The following is a 20,867-nucleotide window of genomic DNA, read 5'->3' as shown; positions in this document are numbered from 1 at the left end:
GAGCTGGCTGAGCTGTCCGGCCTTTGCGCCTCTCATGTGAAGCGGGCGGTGGGAGGGAGGGAAAAAGAAAGAAGAAGAGAGCTACAAGGCAAAGAATGCCGTCTTGAACTGGAGGGAAAAAGCCCGGGCAAGTGACAGTTTGCAAGACACCATAAAAGGAGCACTATAGGACCAGACGAGAGGTGGGTAATACAAGCAAGCACAAGCACAAGCCCAAGTAGGGCAAAGTGAGCAAGGAAGTGGTGGAAGGTTGGACGGCAGAGACATGAACCCTCCAAGAAGAAGCTCTAAAGAAGACCCTTGTTTCTGGCTGCTGCGTGCTGTTTTCTTCAGCAGCCCCGCCGGGTCCCAGCCCCAGCCCCAGCCCCAGCCAGCACTCCAACTCTGAAAAGCCCAGCTCGCAGCCCACAGCTTCACGGGCCCCCCTGTTCTCCTTTTGGCGTGTGTGTGTCTGGGTCTGTGTCTTGTGCTGCTGTGGCTTGCAGGACGGAGAGCACAAGTATTTGTATATACCAAACACGCACATATATGCATTGCGTCTACTTGATACACACACAGCTGCTAACTCGCTGGAAAAGCAGCGTGAGCTTTGAGCAAACTCCCAGCCACCCCCCGCCAAACAAGATCGATACAACGACGGAAAGTACGTACTCTTGTCTGTCCCCCTCCAACCCAGAGACAACTGAAAGACGGCCAGCATCACGGCCTGATTGGCACAGGAACCCTGCCCGTCGGTTCTGTTTTCGACTGCACATGACTTTGCCCATGCATGAGTGAAAAGCAAAAGGAAGCAGTTGGTGCTTATTGGCTGGACTGGACGACTGTCTGGTGCTCTTGGTGCCCACCCGGAATACGCTCAAGCTTGAACACGAAAAGCGTGAGGCTGGCTGGCTGGGGGGAGGTCCAGGCCCGCTCGGCTGAGTAAGCAGGACTCGAGGCTCGGATGACAGGACGCTCTTTCCGCAGTCTCGGAGAAAGTCCGGCTAAACACAACGACAACATACAGCCTGTAGCTAACAGCACATCCAAGTCAAGTCTGCTTATGCTTCTGCTTGTGCAAATTACACTTGCTCCCACATGCACGCACAACGCACCACCACGCCGTACCTCGTACTTCTGCATGGGCCCATGTGCGGCAGCTGCAGCGGGTCCCGGCCTTGCGCAGCCAACCTAGCCGAACTCTCTGTCTAGGAGCCCAAGACGCCGTACACACACATACGCATACAAGTATGGAGGCACAAGTATGTGCCCATGTATGTGCGTATGTATGTACTTGCATCTCTACGTACACCTGTATCGTCTGTCTACATCCTGACATCACATGAAGACGGCGGCGCAGATGCCTGGCTATACCTAATCTAGCGTGGCTTGCACTTCCATCTGTTGGCAAACAATGTGATCTGCACTGATAACTAGCCCAAGTTGGCTTCCTGGAAACATTGACAGCGGGTATTATTTAGCCACGTAGACCTTGCCCAGGATCCATACCGTGGCACAAAGACGACGACCGCTCATTCCAACACGCGATACTCGTGAAAACCGGCGGTTTTTACTCTTGTCCTAGGTACCTCATCTTGTCTGTTCAATCTTTTCTTGATGTTCTTACCATCCTTAGGGTTAGAACAGTCAGAGGGGTTGAATTCTCCAAGCCCCCTGGCCTTCCATTTTCATCTGTCTTCCACAGGGGAAATCTAGGGGGATTAAACCCAAAAGGGAGCACAAAGCAAGACATCTTGAGGGCGCATAATGAAAATCTGGTGCTTGGCTCTAGGGCGTCATCTGGGGAGCTTGATACATATTAATCACAGCTAACTGTGTACTAGTTACCACAAGTAACTAGCTAACTAACTGGTCGGCTAACTAAGGATAGTTACAACAGAACTGTTGGGGGCAAGCTTGGCAACAAGAAAGTTACAAAAGCCAAGCAAAAAAGTCGGCCAGAGAATCACCGGGTTGGGCTTTCCATAAGCAAGTATGGTTCCAAGAGCTGCAGGCTGAAATGAGCAAAAGGGTCAAGCTCAAGACACGTAGCGGAAGTATAATGCTACCTACCCACTCTGGTCTATTTGCTTTTTTCGGGACCCTGTATCAATGAGGGTAGATATCTATGTATGTATGTACATACATAACTACATGCATACATACCTGCTTGTATGTGTACATGCGATGTTTTGCAGCCAATCTTTGAATTGGGACCCTGGCCTGCTCCTTGGGTCTGGTCTTTGGCTAGCCTTGGCGTCGAATGCTTTGACTATCGGCTGTCTTTGTTCGGAGCACGTGGGTGTTGAGGCCCGAGATAAGAAAAAAAAACCGCCCCTCGAAAAAAAGTGGCATGGGGGTTTGACAAGTGCAGAATGAGTGTGTATAAACGGAGCGATTCTCACGGCTCTTTTGATATACGCAGACGAACGACTGGCTCAACTACTCACTGAATTGTGACGCGCATGTCAGCCAGACCCGACCGAATATTAACTCCAGAAACAAAAGGACATTCGGCTCTTCAAAGGAAAAAGAAAACATGCCACAAAACAAAGTAGAAAACCCTTGTTATTTTGCAGCGGGCGCAGTGTCACAACTCTGGGTATCAATATACCGCTATAATTGACTAGAGCCTTGTCGCGGAACGCTCAATGGCCAGATACTTTGATTAACTAACTAGTTATGCACACACATACATGTACTAATCGAGAGAATACGGATCAAGACGGATGGAAGGATGCCAGAGCGTCATGGAAAGAAGGGAGACCAACAAGTCCTAGGGGAATACGAGCGAGATGGAATAAGATTGAAGTGAAGGAAAGACGCGGTTGAAGATAGCGAGCGAGACATGAGGGCCTTCATGATGAAGAACCGCCTAGACATGCTGATGCTGAAGAGAAAATCATTGCCACACATCCAAAGGGCCGGCCAAGGACTTGCAAATCCAAGAAAGAGATCATCGGCTTGTGACACCACCCGGCACAGATGAGGGAGACCACAACCGCCTGGCCGGACCTTTGTGCTGTAGAGGGAGCTTCAGCGGGCGCATGTGTCCGAGTGACCCAAGTATCTGGGCAGACAGATTTGCTGATATATTTCTCCGTCAGCCGCCCCTTTCAGTCCCAAGTCCCATCGGCATGCCTAGTCCCCTACATTACTTGCTTTTCATGTCCCTCCCCCCACCTCTTGCTTGCCCCTCGCCAAACCCTCCGCCGTCCAGAAAACCCTGAAACCGGTTCCGTTTTCCACGGTTGCATTTCCCCCTCTGCTTGACTCCCACGCAGAGCCTCGGCCCATTGACAACCCTGGCAAAGGTCGCCTCATATATGGACCCTGAAGCATTGGCGATAGAGTTTCTTCCTGTGCGACTCCAGAATTTGCAAGCAACTACGGTCCCCCGTCCGCTCCTTTTGGTTTTTTTTCGGCAACAGCGCCGTTGTGCTTTCTTTTTTTTTTCTTTATTGTTGTTTGTTCTTTCTTTTTCTCGGCTATCGTCGTAAAGTAAACAGGAAAGCACGTCTAGAAAAGAGGGCCAATTGCATGGGAAAAAGGAAACTGCACTCTTCCCGAGTCCCGCGACTTCTCTTTCAAGCTTTCGAGTCCACAACTCGCCAACCCGCTTGTAACTTGAACCGTGCCTTCCCCCTCATTTAACACTTGCAGTTACCTGAAAAGGTAAGCAACCGGGCCAGTAGGAGCAAAGAGTCTTGCTTCATCATTTCTCTCATATTGTCCTCTTAATCCCTCTCCTTCTTTTTCTTCCTTTTCTTGCTGTTTCTTGCTTCTCGTTGTTTGTTTGCTTGTTTGTTCCTCGCTTTTACCTTGTCAGCTGCATTATTCTGCGGGCGCATATCACATCATAGCTTCACCCCTCACACAGCTAGAGAACTGACGTCTTATCTGCCTCATTATTTACCACAGGAAAAAAAGGACAGAGGCGCAAATAATACTGTACGGAGTCGATACAAGCAGAATACTTCCACAAGATTCGACCAAGCACCGGGAAAAAAGAAGCACAGTCCAGGCGCCACACGCACATTCCGGTACCCGAGCCTAAGGACTCGATCTTGTGTCACCTGCCTCTTTGATTTACGGCAATCGCCACAACACGCCGCTTCCTTCCTCTTTTGTCCTGACCGACTTACACCCGCCATGTCAGGACGAAGCGCCCACGTGCGCAAGAAAATAACCCACACCAACGGCAATGACACGGGCTACTCGGGCGCCGAGTACGGCGTGCGGTCACCGACGGCGCTGTCGCTGGAGGCCAATGACGCCATTTTTGCCGACTTTCCCATTCCTCATAGTAATTCTGGGACTGGCATAGGCACAACAAACGGCCGCTTCCTCAAGTTCAGCGATGCATCTCAGGGCAGTCTGGCCAACCAAGAGCACCCCCGCTACACAGACTCGTCGCGCTTCCCGCCGAGCTCGGCTAGCGTGCACAGCGGAAGTGCCAGCAGCGAGGATTACCGCCAAGATGCTTACGGCTTTGCCAGAGCAGCGCGACCGACCTTCAAGACCGAGCAGGTCTCGGGCATCGAGAAGAGTGGCCTGCGGAGTATCATAGACCGCAAGAGTGAAGATGTGCGCAGAGGGCTAACAAAGAAATTCACGTTTCGCGGGAGGAGCCACCAGAACTCGGAGAACCAGGCAAAAACGCCAGAGCTCCTCTCCGATATTCACATCATGGGACACGGCCACAAAGGCCCTGCACACATGCCCCCACAGCATCAGTCCCACCTTAATCCTCCGTTGCCACTAATCAACACAAATGCGAAGCCAGCTTCCAGCTATTCAAATAGCCAGTACCCGTACAGCCCCGAGAGCATCACCGGAAACAATCACGGCATGAACATGCAGCAACAAAGCCGGCCCAACACCCATCATTCCCAGACTCAAAACCAGTTTGGCGTCCAGCATCCGCTTGCCGGCTCAACGGAAGCGTGGACTCCGCCATCAGCTGGTGCGCCGCCAATGGGCAAACTGCCGCCTGTGCCGCAGACCGCACAGAGCCTGCCACACATGAAACGCTGGGTGGGCTTCAGTCGTCCGGTCCAACGGTGGAGCAAGCTGCGCAAGGATCCCGAGCTGTGGGATCCAAATGGCGATGTGTTTGTGTATTTTGGCCAGCGCAATCAGACCAACCGAGCGCCGCCGTCCTTCCGCTTGTCGTCGCATGTCATCGAGGCTACCGAGTCACGGTACTTGCTGAAATTGCTTCATGAGGGCGCGGTCGAGGACGACTTTGACTTTCAGTCACGACCTTCGCCATCTGGTGGTCGCGACACGTATCGTGACATGAGCCAAGACAACCAGCCAACTCCGCCCATGTCTGAAACCACAAGCATCGCAGATACTGTCGGCCAGATCTCTTATGAAATGTTCTTCCCCACGCCAACGGGCATCTCCAAGATTGAACAGCTGCGCCATCAGATCACGACACGTAATTTATTCGCCCTGTTTTACAACACGTCGCTCGTCGGACTATCTCTGTTCCAGGCCTTGACTGACCTAGTCTCCCGCCTTGACATCTGCATGCCCACTGACGCCGATAGCGTCAGCACAGTCATCCACTACATCCAAGCGCGCGGCATAGACGATGTGCGCAATGATCCAGAAACAGCAGTCAGTTTGCTCGCGTGGACCGAGTCCGTCCGTGTCCGGTGGGACGAAGGATGGAAAGAAAGCTTTATCCATTGCGCAGGCATGTACGGCCACCAGGTTGAGGAAACGCCCGACTACAAAAGCGTCTCGCAGATATCGCGCGCATTACTCGATAGGGCGTCTCTAGAGACGCTTGTGCGCGTGCAGCAAGCTGAAGAACGCTTGACCGAGTTCCAGTACGCAGACATGTGGCCGCCAGAGTTTGAGGCTGGGTCCAGCGCCATGGCGCGCCAGGCCTTTGAGCGGCTACAGCGCTTCTTCCTGGCGCATTACACCCAGGTGCACGGCTGCTGGCCGCCACAGTCCGAGAGCTGGCAAAAGTCATCGGCAGTAGCGCCGCGAGTACCGGGCTCTCTCGCTGCGGAAGATAAGAATAGCAACGTCGAAGAAGACATTTGGCTGTCGCGCACGATAGCGCAGGCGCTGCAGAGAGACTTTGGCGCGTTGTACGATTATTTGGTCAACCGGGATATTGTCTGGGATGAGTCCGAGATGCGGTCGACACGCAAGTGGATGATGGCGAGCGAGTGCGGCAAAACAGATTTCGACGCCGATGAGGGCGGTGTGCCCATGACCGACATGCTAGTTGAGTTTGACAACAAAAATCGGTACCCGCATATTCCACACCCATATCCGCTCGTGCCAGAGTCCATTGTCCCGATCACGCCGGCGGGACCTACGCCAACTACAGGGAAAGAATCAGGTTCCACCAGCCGCTTCAAGCCCAACTGGAGGCAAAATGCGTCGACACAAGCAACACCTGCGCCGGCAAGCGCACCGCGGGTAGGCCCAATGGAGCGACGTGTGCGACTGGCATACACAGAATCGACGAATCTAAGCGTCCTAGGGTCGTCTTTTGCGCAGTCGGATCTTGTTGATGCCTTTATCAGGTTTGAGCGACAGGATATGCTGTGCGAGATTGATCCAGCTGTTGCACGACGTGGGCGGTGGGTGCTTATCTACGGCGTGTTACAAACACTTGCAAGCGTCTCGGTAGACAGCCCATGGGTGCGGCACCACTCTGGGGTGGCGTACCATCTTTCGCCGCGGCTCAAGGGGACCCGCCTGCCGCCTTGGAGCACGGGCAACGGACCAGCCACCTACAGCACAGCCGTCGACTCTGTGGCCAAGCATGACGGCTTCGACGACGCATGCCACGAGCTCTCTCATTGCTGGGCCGTCTCGCAGACGTGGAATGGCTCGTCTGATTCCCGCGATGGCTTCGACAGCTCGCCAACTTCAGGCTGTGCGTCGCCAATCACTGAGGCGCGATCGAGGACCATGGCCAGACGGTCTATCCGCTCAACAACAAGCACCCTGCCCGTCGGCTCGTCAGCAAGCGTCTACGGCGAAAGCGACAACGGTCTTTTGCACGCCCGAACTGCCGGCGGCGGCCGCGCCGCAGGCCAGCAGCTTGCTGCCATGGGCCGCATGCGGTCGCGCGAAAACATGCGCAGCGGGCTCTCGGCGGCATCGCTGGCGCGCGGCAACTTGCGTACCGACGCGAGCGTGGTGGAGTCTAGCAACGGCTCCGAGTACGGTGGAAGTTCGATATCGCAGTTTTCGTCGCCTCGGCGAGCGCTATGGTCGGACGCGGGAAGTATCCAGGGCGGCAGCGGCGGCTATGCGCGCAGCAGCATTTCGTCAGTGTCGGGTCTGGGCCCGAGCTTCATGCCGGAAGGGGGACTGCCGCCAGTTCCCAAGACGCTGACGCATCCCAAGTCGTTGGAAAAAGAGGCTGCGCAGCCTTCAGCAGGGCCAAAGGGGGCGCTTATCCGTGACTTTGATGTTCTGGATGTGATTGACGATTATGAGCCGTGAGAGATGCAGCCGAGGGGAGGCGGAATATATTTTTCTGTACATAGTAATCATGACGTATATTTGTGTATAGAAAGCAGTTGCCGTGTATCTAGTGATTCCTCTAGTTAATGTACAACTTAAGCAAGTGCCGATTACAGCCAAGGAAAGAGCGCTTCCCTATGACGTCGGAGGCCGTGTAACCCCAAATATCTGGAGGCAAAAGAAAACGGGCATGCTGCAGCTGACGACGCATGGACGCAGAGAGAAAAAGCCGAGGACGTGTTTCCAGAACACGAGGTCGACGCACAGATACCAGGCTTGAGGGGGGGAGGCAAAAACAGACGAAAACCAAGAGGCACAAACGCCCCAAAGAACAAGGCGAGCGCTGCTGAGCCCTCGACAGAAACAAAATCAGCGAGGCTGGACGTTGCAGTAGCGCTCGCCCACACTGCTACTTTGAACCCTGGCAGAAAAAGTCCCTCGCGCCCAATCATGTAGCCTCTAGGCCTGTTTAGGCTTAAGAGATACGCGGTCGCATGTGTCGCGGGTCGTTTAACCGGCCCCACTTCTCCTGCAGGACGAGACTAAAAAAGGTGGGTGGTTGGCTTGCCAACGGGGAGAGAGGAAAGAAGCTTCGTGGTTGGTGGCAGTTGCGTTTTTTTGCGTGGAGGGCCCGAGAGAAGGAACCCGACGTGCGTGTTCCGAGAGCCGCAAAGGCGAGGCAGTTGCTGGCGGCAACTTGCGGTCTTTTTCTTTTTCTTCTTCGGGTGCCATTTGACCTCTTTCTTTTACCCATATTCTTATACTGTCGTGCTGTGCCCGCTGCACCAGAATCGCCTACATCTCCTTTGGTGTATTTTTATTCCGCTGTTTCCTTTTTGGTGCTGCCGTGCCTCTTCCTGCTCACCATCTGAACGACAGCAGTCAAAAGCAACAAAGTTGCGGCACAGCGGCCCTACCACCCAATTCTTGTCCTGTATATCTAGCTGTAAAAGCCGCCGCTGTCAGCTTTATTTCTTGTTGTTCCTTTTCCGTTCCACGCGCCCAAGCTCTTGTTCTTCTTCTCTTCTGTCCTCCCCTCCCTTGAACACTTTGCCTTGTCTCGCTGTCTACATTCCTCTTGCTCCCACGCCTGCAGCCATGTTCTTCGCCATCACCTTTACCTTCTGGCGCCTCTGCCAAATCATTACGCTGGTATGTCCTCCTCCCCCGTCCCCGCCGGCTTCCGCGCCCTGCTAACCCGCAGCTCCAGATCTGCACCGTCGGCATGATGGCCTGGTTCGTCGACATCTTCAACAGCCAGAACATCCTGACGCCCTCGTACATCCTCGTCATGTTCATTGTCAGCGTCATTGCCCTCGCCTGGGCCATCTTCACGCTCTTCAGCTACCGCCGCAGCAGCGCCAACGGCCTCATGATTGCCTGGACCGACGTCCTGTTCATGGGCGCCTTCATTGCCGCCGTGTACTACCAGCGCCACATCGGCCCCATCAGCTGCTCGGGTGTCTCGTCGTCCAACGCATGGCGCTCGCACTTTGCCACCCTGTACCAGGTGCGCGGCGTGCACAACCTCAACCCAGACTCGGCCAAGCCGTGCGCCATGATCAAGTCCACCTTTGCCTTTGGCATCATGAACGTCATCTTCTTCTTCATCACCGCCTTCGCCGCCTGGATCCACGGCGACGACGAGCGCGACCGCCACTTCCGCGGCAACGTGTCCCAGGTGCGCCGCAGCTCTGCCTCGCGCCCGCACTCGCGCCCACGCAGCCGCTCGCAGTCGCAGCGTGCGCGCAGCCACTCGCGCAGCGACGACCGCCACCGGAGCCGCAGCAGACACGGCGATTCGCGCTATTCGTACTCGCAGAGCCGCGTGTATGTGTAGTGCAGTACATGCAGCACTGTTGTGCCAGAGTTCGCAGCCGAGGACTGGTCCGCCTTGGCTGCTGGGCGCCTTAAAACGGGGGTTGCGGGACCGGCTCGCGCGCAGCCAAAGATGGGCTAGCTGCCGGCCGATGCTAATGATCTAATGCATATTTGACTTGACGCCTGGGTCTGTTGATTGCTCTATATCCAATTTAAGTGCTTTGACATTGTATATAGTCTAGTTAACCTATTTAGTATAATGCCTAATGACGCTTTTGATTTTGACTGTTTGTCCCCTGTAGCCCGTGTATGCCATATGCCCCCGTTTTCTTCAAAGACTTTCTCTACTTGCCTCATTCCTTTACACTTTATCCTTATCGTCGCCTATGACATACCCCCGCGCCACTCCCCGCAGGCCCTGCTCAACCACCGTACTCGTCTCGTCCGTAAAGTCGCTTCCGAGACCCTGCCACGTGCGCTTTGACCGGAGGTACTCTGCACCCGGACTCAATACGCCGTTGACCATGGCCAGCTCTCCTGTGCCGCGCGCGACCAGCGACGAATGCGTCTTTGCTGACTGCTCGCCCGAATTGTCATCGCCACTCGCCGTGTTCTTCGCCGCAGCTGCAGCAGCCGCAGTGGCTCCGCTGGCTATTACCGGCATGTGCATCGGCCGGCTCGTGCTCACGTAGCGGCCCGTGCGCAGGTCGAACTCGGGCGGCGCCGACTCTTCGCCGTCAACTCCGTCGTCGATCTCGATATGTTCCCGTTCTTCGGCTTCAGGCTTGGCCTCCGGCTTCACCGGTACCTCTAGCTTCAAGCCCTCCAGACCACCCCACCACTCCACGCCCCACACACGCTCCTCCTCGCTCATCAGCGCGACGCCCATCTCAAACGGTGTGACGACAGGCACATAGAACGAGCGGTCATCCTCGACCAGCCCACTCTCCCAGCAACCGACGACAACCCAACCCTCAATCTCTGCAAAGTTTGCCAGCTTCGCCGGATTCAGCTTTCCCACGACAATCGTGTAGCTCTTCTTGCCCGCCGCCGCGATACGCTTGCGCAGCATGTCCACGCCGCTCATGTAATTCGACACGCTGAGCGTGTTCACCAGGATGCCAATCACGCCCGCCGTAGCCATTGAGAGCACGCGCGCAAATCGCCGCTGTAGCAGCATCTGCGTAGTGTACGTTGGGTCTTGCGCAGCTGCCTCTGCGCCCGTGGGCAACACATGCAGCGAGCGAAAACGCGAGACTAGTGCCAACAGCACAGCTGCTGGGGGCTCGGAGATGTGGAACAGCGCATAGTCCTTGAGCTCCTCTGCACTGAGCGCGCATGCCGTGCCGGCTTCATCTGTCACAATGGCGCGATTTGGAATGCTCGCCAAAGGATCGTGTACTATGGTCGTCGCGAGCAGTGCTGTATATCCCCTCTCGCGCAGTGCGGCAGCCAGGGCCGCTACATGGTCCTGGAACATGACATCAGCAGTCACCACGACCTTGTCGTTCTTCTCGGCAAACACGGCCTCGAACGCCGCCAACGCCCCGTCCATATCCAGCACGTAGCGCGTAAACACGTAGATGACCGGCAGCCGCGACGTCGGACTCAAGCACGAGCGGCCATAGTGAACAACCACCTCGGCATCAACGTGCTCAGCCGCAACCTCGTCGACGCAGCACGCGCTGTACGACGTATCAGCCAGCACGTATATCCGCGGTGCTGCCTGCGCCTTGCTACCGGCATCGCTCTGCGTGCTGCGCAGCGCAGCAATCTCGGCTTCGAGCTCCTGAACAACGGCCGGCGCGTCGCATAGCATGTAGTCCGGGAACTGGAGCCCGACGCGAGCCCAGCCGCCGGCCACAATCTCGGCTGCCGACCGGGCTACTTCGTATGTGTCGCGGATCGAGGCGTCGGCCTTGCGCTGTAGGCTGGAGTCGTTGTGGATCGCGGGCGTAGGGTCTTCAAAGACATGTTCGGACGGCGTTGACAGCACCGGGGCTGCAGAAAGACTGGCGGTCATGGCGGCGACGGGGTCTGTGTACTTTTGTGTTTCTATGAGTATCTCGCGTCTTCGAGGCTGTCGTTTCTCTCAAAAATCACAGTCACTTGCTGCAGATCGGTTTAAAGAAAGTGACGTCGTTCAGCTTTTTCTGATGCCGCAAAACCACAAGGCATAGTGGGGGCGGGGAAAGTGGGGCCGGGTGTTGAATTTTATAACTGCCGTTTTGGCGAACCTCGTTGAAAAGCACGCTAGCTGATTGGTGCAACACCAGGTATTGAGACTTATTCCCTACTACTATTTATTGAAAGGGAAGAAGTGGTTTGAGATAGTTAATAATAATAAAAGAGTGCAATCTATGAATCTATGTATAGCCTGAAAAGCAGGTAAATAAACGCTTGAACAAGAAAAAAACTTCCGGACCTTGGCCTGGGCGTGCGTCTACACCTGCCCCGCGACATCCCCCTCGGTGAGAGTATCGGTTACAGGCTCGGTCAGCGCCTCCTGGGTGGGCCCCTCGGTAACCAGAAGGTTCACCTTGACCGCCAGAGCCACATCCGTCAAGCCAGCCTCAATCTTCTCGACATTTTCCTGGGCCGAGCGGTTGAGGAAGGACAAGTACGTCTGCCAGAAGATGGCCACGAGGCCGTTGAACGCATTGCGGTACTCGGGCGCCAGGAAGGCGAAGCTAAGGGCCGTTACAGTTGGCCACACCTTGCACGAGTTAAGGCAGCTGGTCGGCACGGTGGCCTTGACGTGCGCGACAATCTCGGGCCATGACGCGCCGGCTAGCAGCGCCTGCATGCCGAAAAAGTACGTGTTGAAGAGCGGCGTGAAAAAGGTCTGCGCGATGAACACCTTTACGGCGAGCGAGACAAAGCGTGAGCGGTAGTTGAAGTGGTTGCCAAGGAAAATAAGCCTGTAAGGGGGCGGGTGCCCGGACAAGGGCGACATGTTAGTAATGGTGGGGGATAGAGATACAAGGGAGAAAGGGAGACGGAAACGATGGCCAAGACAATTGGAACCAGTTGAACCCTGCCAACGAATCACCGCAACCATCGAGTCCGCGAGCAGCCATGAACGTCATGGAGATAGGCGCATAAGGCGCCCGTACTACTCTGCCTGCAATATTCGGCTGTACTTACCACTCGTAGCTGGGAATAGCCATGCACAGCCCAATGATCAAATTGCGTCCGGTCCGTTCAACGTCGTACGGACGGCCGCTGATGCTCTGGGCCAGTATGTCCGCGCAAAGGTAGATGACGACGGCCGTCCACAGCTGCGTGATCCACGGCCGCTTGCGCTGCTGCCGCCCATATGCCTTGACCACGTTGGTCAGCGGGCCCAGCCGCTGCAGAATATCGAGGTGCACAATCTCGTTAGCTGGCGTGCTGGGCGCCTGCTGGAGGGTTCCGGGGGCGTTCTCAGGCGCCGAGGGCGCCGGTGCGTTCGCGTTTGGCGTGGCGGGAAGGGCTGGCGCTGATGCATCGGGTGCAGAGGCGGACGGCGCGTGCAGGACCGGTGCTACAGACGAAGCAGCGGACGTGTCTAGAGTTGACGAGGGAGCCAGGCCTTCTGTCATCAGGCTTGCGTCGGTCTTCGCCTGCGAAACAGCCTGAACTATCTTCTGGCTAGCGTCTGGCTGCACCGGAGCGCTGGGCCCCCGCGTGCTCTGGCACCGCACCTGGAGCGGCCATGGCTGGAGCTGGAGCTGGAGCTGGGCCTGCAGTGATAGCTGGAGCTGGGAGGGTGGGTAAGAATGCGGTTGGTGTTGCTGGAGAGGCCGGATGGCCAGTCGTAGAGGCCGGAGACTGTGGCGGATCAGCAGCGACGCCATTGGGTATGTGGGAGGGGGGAATAGGAAAACTTGATAGTACACAGGAGAAAGACAGAGAAGAAAATAAAAACAGTGGAAAAGAAAGATCGCCAGAATCATAAAGCCTAAAGCCCAACACTTCCCTGCTTGTAAGTTGGTCCCTTATCGACCCTAATATCCCTTAATACCTAGGGTTTACGCAAGGTTCTCGGGCACAGCTCGGCATTTTTGAGTTGCGCCGCAAAGCTGCGTGGTCGCAGTGCCGCCCTTCTTTATCTTTATCTTGGCAAAAACTATACGGACAGGGCTCAAAGTGCAACCTTTCAAGACAAGTCTCCTTTTATGTTCATTGTAGGCATCATGGCACAGGGGTGTGCATGTGCTGTGCAAACATGTGAATCATGAATCAAACAAATACATCAACCAATATATGAAACTAAACACGTAACAGAACGGCTATCAAATCAATTCCAGCTTCTTCGCCTTCACTTTCATAGCGTGGCCAACCCTTCTCGGCTACGCCCTCCCTTTGCATGCTTCTTCTCCCCCTCCTCTTCACACCCTCCTCTCACTCCTACTGCTGTCCCGGAATTATCTCCCCTACACGTCCCAAATCCTTCTCTAGCACCCGCAGCGCCTCGCGAATAAAGCTGCTGGCCTGTCCGCGCACTCGTAGAACCCAGCGCAACTCCGTCATCATGCCCTTGCGCCACGCAATCTCTGCATCGTTCGCACTGGTTGCCCACAGTAGACCTGCCAGACTACCGATCATGGCTACCTGGTGTGCCGACGCGCCGCCCCAAAATGCTCCTAGATGCTCAGGGCGTAGGGTTTTTAGAAGTCCAATAGAGCCAATAACGCGATTAGTGGCCGCGTTACGAACAGCATTGATGAGTTCTGGAGGTGAAGATGATGTCAAGAGCCGGACAAGTGCGCGATGTAGGGCAGCTTCGGTAGCAGCTAGAGCCAAGTGCAACGATCCATTGGCCGAAAGCTTGCGGTCCTCAATGCAGTCAAGCTGTAGCTTGGGAGGCAGTGAGTTGCGCCACTCACGTAGACGGATCATGACTGGCCGCGCCATCTCAACGGCTTGCACCACACCCATGCGGTCAAGCGAGCCACCAGGTTTGGTAGCCGACGAGGTGTAGAACAACGTCATGACCTCGTTCAGAATACCTGCCAGTTCGACTTGCTTGATAAAGAGCTGCCGTCCAGCATCAACCTCAATATTGCCATCGGCCGTTGGATCTTCATCGAGAGCCGATGATTCGGGAAAATCTGCCGTGGTACACGGCTGCAAATCCCAGTCCTCTTCACTCAGAAGACGGAGACGGCCGTGCGAGAAGACACCCCAACGGTCCTGAACATAGAGAGCCCACCCGAGCCGCCGGCGAAGACCCTTTTCCCATTCGGGAATCTCCCAGGCACTGCAATCTACATGTAGTCCCAGCCCCTGAGCAAGTGCCACGATTTGTGCCGTAAACATCCAGTTGGACGAGACTCCGTTGGGTTTGTGGCGTTGCAGCACTAAAAGTCCGGCTTGCAGTGTACTGATCTTGGGCCTGTTGAGGTCGTTTGTCAAAGTACGCTCCAAAATGGTCTCAAGCTCGGCAGGTCCATTCGGGTTTTCCAACTGCATCATGCCACTAGCCATGTTTGGATCATACAGCTGATAGTCTAGAGCAATGAGGTAAACGGCAGCCAGTAGAGAAGGCGTAAAGCAGCGGTGCGAGTGATTATGCTCCGAGATGAAGACCTTTTTGTGTAATACGGGGTAGCTAGGATGAACAATGCGAAAGTACAAGTCCACAAGAGCCCTGCCTAAAGGACGCACACAAGCCTCGACTGCATCACATTCAGCAAGGCGCTTTTCTTCCGAAGCCGCACTCTGATCAGGGTAGATCAAAAACATGGTGCGGTCATCAATACGACGAGCAACTGGGGTTGATACTGGACTATAACCACAGCTGAGCGACGAAGAAGAATGATCAGAGCCTGCAGAAGATCCAGCGGGGGAATTGGGGTCACAACGCTGCAAGTCCAAAAGCGCTGGTTCGCGGTGGCTTGTTGGACCGATGTATTCGGGGTGCGTGGCTAGGCTGAGCCCAAGAGTCCCATTCAAAGATGGCACAATTTTTGGACTAGAGTTGGAGCTCAGCGGAGACCCATGAGAATTGGAGTCAAAGTCGGACATCAGACTTTGAGGGCTCTGTGAGCTCTGTTGGCTTTGAGGGCTCTCAGGACTGGGGACATGATATTCACCCTTGAGGATTGACATGGACCTATCATACTCTAACTCCCCAGTGTTGCTATCTAGGCTAGAATCAACAACCGGCGAGGTAGTGTCGATTGCATCAAAAGTCTCGGCAGTTTGAGTAGACGATGCACCTTCATAATTTGCATTTCCGTTGTCCCGACTGGTATCGACTAGGCGTGTAGTGGGAAGAGCCGTAGTCAAAGTCTCAGGGGCAACCGAGGCAGACAAGGTAGAAGTACCAATGGTAGTAAGGATTGAAGCACCGGATTGCTGGACTTTGGCTTGGTCTTTCGCTGTGGTGCGGACCTTTTCTTTGTTCTTGTGTCTTGTAACAGACGTTCCAGAGCCACGAGGAGGTGGTCCACGCAGATAAGTGCATTGTTTGTTGTGAAACGCACATAGAATACACTGGGCGGCATTGTCTTGACGGACACATCTTGTTTTGCGCACGCGGCAGGTATCACAGGGCCTGGATGACCGCTGAAGTATTGAGGCAGAAGTGGAATGGGATGCAGGCGGGGTAGACAAGGACTGATCGGAAATACCCATGCCCACGCCCATGCCAATGCCCATGTTGCCAGTGGAGGCAATGCCCATTGCGTGATTGGGGGTATCCACATTGGAAGGGTCGATGGAGGTTGCAGTAGAGGTTGAAGATCTGGGAAGAGTCGGAGTGGGGTGTCCAAGGGGGTTCATGGGACCCGATGAGGTCTCGGTAGGGAGAAAAGAGAACATCATATTGGAGTTGGGAGACTGGGCCTGACCGTGTAGCTGGGACGAGGCGTGGATATGGCCTTGGTGAGGCGACGGGGCAGCAGAAAACTGGGACGGGGGGAGGCCGTATGCGGCCTGATTTTGATGGTGGTGGTGGTGTTTGGAGATCATGTCGTTGTAGGCCCGAGGGTTATGAGTAGACATGATGGCGATAGTAATAGTTGTTGTAGATGTCAATGATGGCAAAGAGCAGAAAGCAAAGCAGAAACACAATACAAAAGGTTGGATCCGAGAGATAGGAAGTAAGCGGCAAGACTGGCTGATCAGTCTTGAGCACGAAATAAAGAGTCGTCTTGCAACAAGAGCACACAAAACGGCACTTGAAATGAAGATGGGGTTTTTTGAATATATGATGGGTATCTCGAGATGCTGGGTCAGTCTCAAGGTAATTCACGTGAACTCGTCGAATTCACAGCCAGTCCGCGCTACGTTTCTCAAAGACGCGTTTCTCTTCATTATCCGGGTAGCCTCGATGGGCCTCTCTGGTAGTAGTTTAGTGGGTGGTCGTCTCTATGATGAGACTGGGCGAGGGTGATGGGAAAGCCTTTCTGGAGGAGTCTTGGCTTGAGTCGGTCAGTCGGGAAAATAAAGAACAAAAAAAAAAGTCAACTCGAGGCTCGAAATCGACTCGGGACGGAGGTTTGTGATCTTCAGCGCAAAGCACGATGTTTGCGTGAGAAGAGGGTGGATGAACAAGAGAAAAAAAGGGAAAAAGGGAAAAAGGGAAGAAAGGAAAAAAGACCGGCCAAGGAGAAAAAGGGCCACAAGATAGTTATTACAAAGATACATGCATGCACACACGTACATACATACGTTCCTGCTTCATGTCCGCTGAGCACCTGCCTTTTTTTTCTCTTCCTGCCTCGTGAGCATATCCACTTTTCTGGGGCGCCGTTCGCCTTTCGCTCCTTCTCCAAAACTGTTAGGCTGACCCAACAGCCGGTGCAGTTTCCCTGCATTTGCTGTGCACCTTCCTGAACTTTGCAATGCATGTGGGGTCGGTGCGACACATCAATTTGTGGCAATTCAGGGCTATCAGATGAGCATGAGATGAGTGAGGCCTTATTACTATCAGATCGGTGTCGGGCCTATAACTAGTTACGCAAAATTATTTCTGGTCTATGAACCATGTCCGGCTTGTACAGAATAGTGCCTCGATTTCAATTCTGCATCTCCACTTGACTTCAGGCCTAGTCCTAGTTCACACATATCAGAATTTCTTTCCTTGAGAGGCTATACCGCCAAGTATCGGTGTGTATGCAATGTGGGCTTTATGTATGTACCCAAGTTCACTTGTCTTTATGCGCAACTAGCCAACATGCGGAATGCTGACCTGGTCTGTTACTGCTCGGCGTTATGGCCAGGCCGAAGAAGCCAGCCTCAAGCCTTGACAACAAAGACTTGTCTATCACAGAATGCACTATAGAGCCATGCGCCTCCCCGTGGCTCATTCGTCTTCGATTCCGCCTTCAGACCACATGGAATTTCAAGCCCGGGCTCCTGTGAGATTGTAGAACGGACTAGACGGAGAGCCGTGCTCTGTTGAGTTGGTACAGACTCGTCGACATGGGCAGGATACGAGTAGGGTTACACGAATCAAAGTCCATTTGGATGATGTAATCACGAAGGTGGGTCTTTTGATGCTAATGATAGGGTTGGTTTGTTCTATCAACCCTAGTCCTGTTCTGCCTCTGGGCCAGGACCAACATCGAGGTCTGGCACCCAGCCCTTTGGTCTCTCTGACCTCCGAATCGCCAGACCATAGCCAAGGGCCTCGACCTTCTTGACCGAGTTGCGCATCTCCTCCATCTTCATGCGGTATGCTTTGCCTGGAGCTTCGGGGAAACACTCAAACTCAGCACTCATGTTCTGGATGTCCTCTAGCATGCTGCGGCCGTTGCCGTCGTTTGTGTCGCCGCCCAGAGAGCCTGTCCGTCCAGCAGCCACTGTCGCAAAGCGCATCATTTCACCAAATAGGTCAAAGATGCCGTAGAGATAGTCGTGATCGCTCAGCAGCACCTCGGAAACTGGAACAACAGCCTGGGCTTGTGCGGGGCTGATGAGTGTTTGCGTACGGACATAGTGCATGAACGACAGCGCCTCTACAAGCTCTTCCAAGCAACGCATTTGGCTGTGATAGCGGTAACGATTGATGCCCTGGAGATCCGCGGCAACCGGTGCTAGACTAGTCTGGATCGCAGCGAGACGAAGATCGACCTCGCGTTGGATAGGAGGCGGGAGGTCTTTGTTCAAGGAGCGTACGCGTTGAAGAGAGAAGATACTATGAGGCCATGATTAGCTTTTGGGAAACAGCTATATCCCCAGGCTGGCCAATGGCGACATATCTCAGCCTGAACAGACGCCCATAATCTCCAAACTCACATCTTCTTACTGGCAGCCGTCACATCGCGGCTTGCCTTGACTATCCGTTCTTTTCGGTCATAGTGCTCATCCAGCTCATCGCGGAATTGCTCAAACATGGCTCCGAAACGGGTCACTGGCACGACGTTCTTGCCGTCGGCATCACGTTTGACACCGGTCATTGGGTGAATGATTATGGGTTCGGTTCTTGTTTCGAGTTGGAGGAAGTGAAATGAAATGAGATGAGTGAAGTTAGTAAAAAGGCCTATGAATATCTTTTCTGGAGCGATGGCGATGTTCGTGGCTGCAACTGCTCTTTCCGTTGGAGTGCTCGTCTTTTTTTTCTGTACAGAGCTTGCTGTGGATTTATGAACGCACATACCATGCATAATTGCACAACTTACTAGCTACATAGCTGACGTAATATGCACAAAACCATGTACATTGTCCATTCACAAGTCAATGGGCGTGTTGGCCACTACTACAATAATTATGCAACTCCACTGTAGCTAGGTTCGCGATCCTCATCACACCGAGATCTTGCCAGTGTTGATGTTTGGAGTCGTGCCCAGGCTAATCACATATTGCGTGGAATTTAGAATTGCTGTGATATCTGGCGCCACCGTCTCCTTTCTCTTCTACTTGTAGATCCGTCGAGGCAGGATTGCCGCTCCGATATAATTGCTTCTGGTCGCCGGCAACTTTGTTACGACTGTCCCTTTTGGCCAAATTACACTTGCCGATTTCCATCCATTTTCGTTCACACCCGTTCAATCATGTCTCTTCTTCCAGCGCCTTTCAGCGTTGCGCTTTTGCGGCCCGTCCCGCTCTTTCTAGCCGCTGGTCTCCTCCGCGCCATTCTCCTCCTCTATGGGCTCTGGCAAGATGCCAACACGCCAGTCAAGTACACCGACATCGACTATCTCGTCTTCACTGATGCCGCCCGCTTCACCCTGTCACCCGCTTCTGGCACGCCGTACGATAGAGAAACGTACCGGTACACACCGCTGCTTTCTTGGATGCTGCTGCCCAGCGTTGTCGGTGGCCACACGGCGCTCTTCTCCTTCGGCAAGGTCGTCTTTGCTGCTGCCGACCTGATCGCCGGCTGGTTTTTGCTGCAAATCCTTCATACCCGCGGCGTGAACGGCACGCGCGCCCATGCCTACGCGGCCATCTGGCTTCTCAATCCCATGGTAGCCACTATTAGTACACGCGGTAGCTCCGAGGGTTTACTCGGCGTCCTGACGGCCTGCTTGTTGTGGGCCGTGTTCACGCGGCGCATAACACTGGCTGCTCTGGTCCTGGGGTTTTCCGTGCACTTCAAAATCTATCCGTTCATATACGCCCCAGCAATTGTATGGTGGTTGGATGCCGATAATATGGCCGGCCGGGCTTCTGTAAACCCTGGGCTCAAGCCGGCAACCTTGGTCGAACGCGCTTTCGGCTTTGTGACTCCGCAAAGGGTCAAGTTTGCACTGCTCAGCTTCACAACTTTCATGGTCCTCAATATCGCCATGTACGCACTGTAAGTCCCACTCATCATGTCCAACACTAAAGCTGGTGACTTTGCGATTAACCTGTATCTCCATCCTTTAGATACGGTTATCCCTTCGTGTTGCACACATATCTACACCACATCACACGTGTGGACCATCGCCACAACTTTAGCGTCTACAATGTGCTCCTGTACCTCAGCTCGGCCTCCCCTGATGCTTCATTTCTCCAAATCGAGTCTGTCGCTTTCATTCCGCAGCTCTTGCTTTCCGCACTCCTAATCCCTTTAGTCATGGCCAAAAAAGACCTCGCCACGTCCATGATGGCCCAGACCTTTGCCTTTGTGACTTTCAACAAAGTTTGTACAAGTCAGGTGAGTTCTCCGCCTTCTCTCTTGTCTAGCACATGTGGCTCTCTAATATTAACCTCCAACTAGTACTTCCTCTGGTATATGATCTTCCTCCCTGTTTGTTTGCCTGATTCTCCCTTTATGGCTCAACCACGTCTCGGCGTGGCATCTCTTTTACTCTGGATTGTTTCCCAGGCGTTATGGCTGCAGCAGGGGTTCCAACTAGAGTTCATGGGCGAAAGTACATTCGTACCTGGCTTATGGGTTGCAAGCATCATCTTCTTCCTGACCAACTGCTGGATTCTAGGCGTTGTTCTTGCCGGCGGTAATTCGCACGAAACCAAGCCTAAAACCAAATAAAGTGAATTTGACTATGTATTTTTCACGGCAAAACTAGTTTAAGGCATATTTTTCAGCATATGCAGTTATATTCACTTTTTATAATGTAAAAGCAATGGCTCGGTGCCAAGTAAAGTAGCATCAAGAAACCAGATATTGTGACCAA

The 20,867-nt window shown here is 54.0% G+C and overlaps 7 protein-coding genes across 7 annotated transcripts; 3 read left to right on the top strand and 4 right to left on the bottom strand.

Moving 5' to 3' along the window:
• Nucleotides 1–4,131: 4,131 nt before the first annotated feature.
• On the top strand, nucleotides 4,132–7,467 carry BROUX77_005209 (uncharacterized protein; the record flags this gene model as incomplete). The annotated part of the gene is made up of 1 exon (XM_073750058.1): nucleotides 4,132–7,467. The coding sequence occupies one exon, from the start codon at nucleotides 4,132–4,134 to the stop codon at nucleotides 7,465–7,467; it is 3,336 nt and encodes a 1,111-aa protein (XP_073604095.1).
• A 1,119-nt stretch (nucleotides 7,468–8,586) lies between these two features.
• On the top strand, nucleotides 8,587–9,328 carry BROUX77_005208 (uncharacterized protein; the record flags this gene model as incomplete). Its single annotated transcript, XM_073750057.1, has 2 exons — nucleotides 8,587–8,640; nucleotides 8,699–9,328. 2 exons carry the CDS (start codon nucleotides 8,587–8,589, stop codon nucleotides 9,326–9,328), a joined length of 684 nt encoding a protein of 227 aa, XP_073604094.1.
• Nucleotides 9,329–9,670: 342 nt separating this feature from the next.
• Nucleotides 9,671–11,332, bottom strand: BROUX77_005207 (uncharacterized protein; the record flags this gene model as incomplete). The annotated part of the gene is made up of 1 exon (XM_073750056.1): nucleotides 9,671–11,332. One exon carries the CDS (start codon nucleotides 11,330–11,332, stop codon nucleotides 9,671–9,673), a length of 1,662 nt encoding a protein of 553 aa, XP_073604093.1.
• A 420-nt stretch (nucleotides 11,333–11,752) lies between these two features.
• On the bottom strand, nucleotides 11,753–13,148 carry BROUX77_005206 (uncharacterized protein; the record flags this gene model as incomplete). The annotated part of the gene is made up of 2 exons (XM_073750054.1): nucleotides 11,753–12,230; nucleotides 12,457–13,148. 2 exons carry the CDS (start codon nucleotides 13,146–13,148, stop codon nucleotides 11,753–11,755), a joined length of 1,170 nt encoding a protein of 389 aa, XP_073604092.1.
• Nucleotides 13,149–13,701: 553 nt separating this feature from the next.
• BROUX77_005205 (uncharacterized protein) lies at nucleotides 13,702–16,302 on the bottom strand (the record flags this gene model as incomplete). The annotated part of the gene is made up of 1 exon (XM_073750053.1): nucleotides 13,702–16,302. One exon carries the CDS (start codon nucleotides 16,300–16,302, stop codon nucleotides 13,702–13,704), a length of 2,601 nt encoding a protein of 866 aa, XP_073604091.1.
• A 1,530-nt stretch (nucleotides 16,303–17,832) lies between these two features.
• On the bottom strand, nucleotides 17,833–18,701 carry BROUX77_005204 (uncharacterized protein; the record flags this gene model as incomplete). Its single annotated transcript, XM_073750052.1, has 2 exons — nucleotides 17,833–18,439; nucleotides 18,541–18,701. The coding sequence occupies 2 exons, from the start codon at nucleotides 18,699–18,701 to the stop codon at nucleotides 17,833–17,835; spliced, it is 768 nt and encodes a 255-aa protein (XP_073604090.1).
• A 594-nt stretch (nucleotides 18,702–19,295) lies between these two features.
• On the top strand, nucleotides 19,296–20,722 carry BROUX77_005203 (uncharacterized protein; the record flags this gene model as incomplete). Its single annotated transcript, XM_073750051.1, has 3 exons — nucleotides 19,296–20,044; nucleotides 20,116–20,386; nucleotides 20,450–20,722. 3 exons carry the CDS (start codon nucleotides 19,296–19,298, stop codon nucleotides 20,720–20,722), a joined length of 1,293 nt encoding a protein of 430 aa, XP_073604089.1.
• Between the last annotated feature and the right edge of the window lie 145 nt (nucleotides 20,723–20,867).

Source organism: Berkeleyomyces rouxiae (assembly GCF_048999995.1).
Source record: "Berkeleyomyces rouxiae strain 22BRR77 chromosome Unknown BrBRR77_ptg000005l, whole genome shotgun sequence".
Taxonomy (NCBI): domain Eukaryota; kingdom Fungi; phylum Ascomycota; class Sordariomycetes; order Microascales; family Ceratocystidaceae; genus Berkeleyomyces; species Berkeleyomyces rouxiae.
The sequence above is the reverse complement of the archived record's forward strand: the minus strand, read 5'-3'. Positions and strand labels throughout refer to the sequence as shown.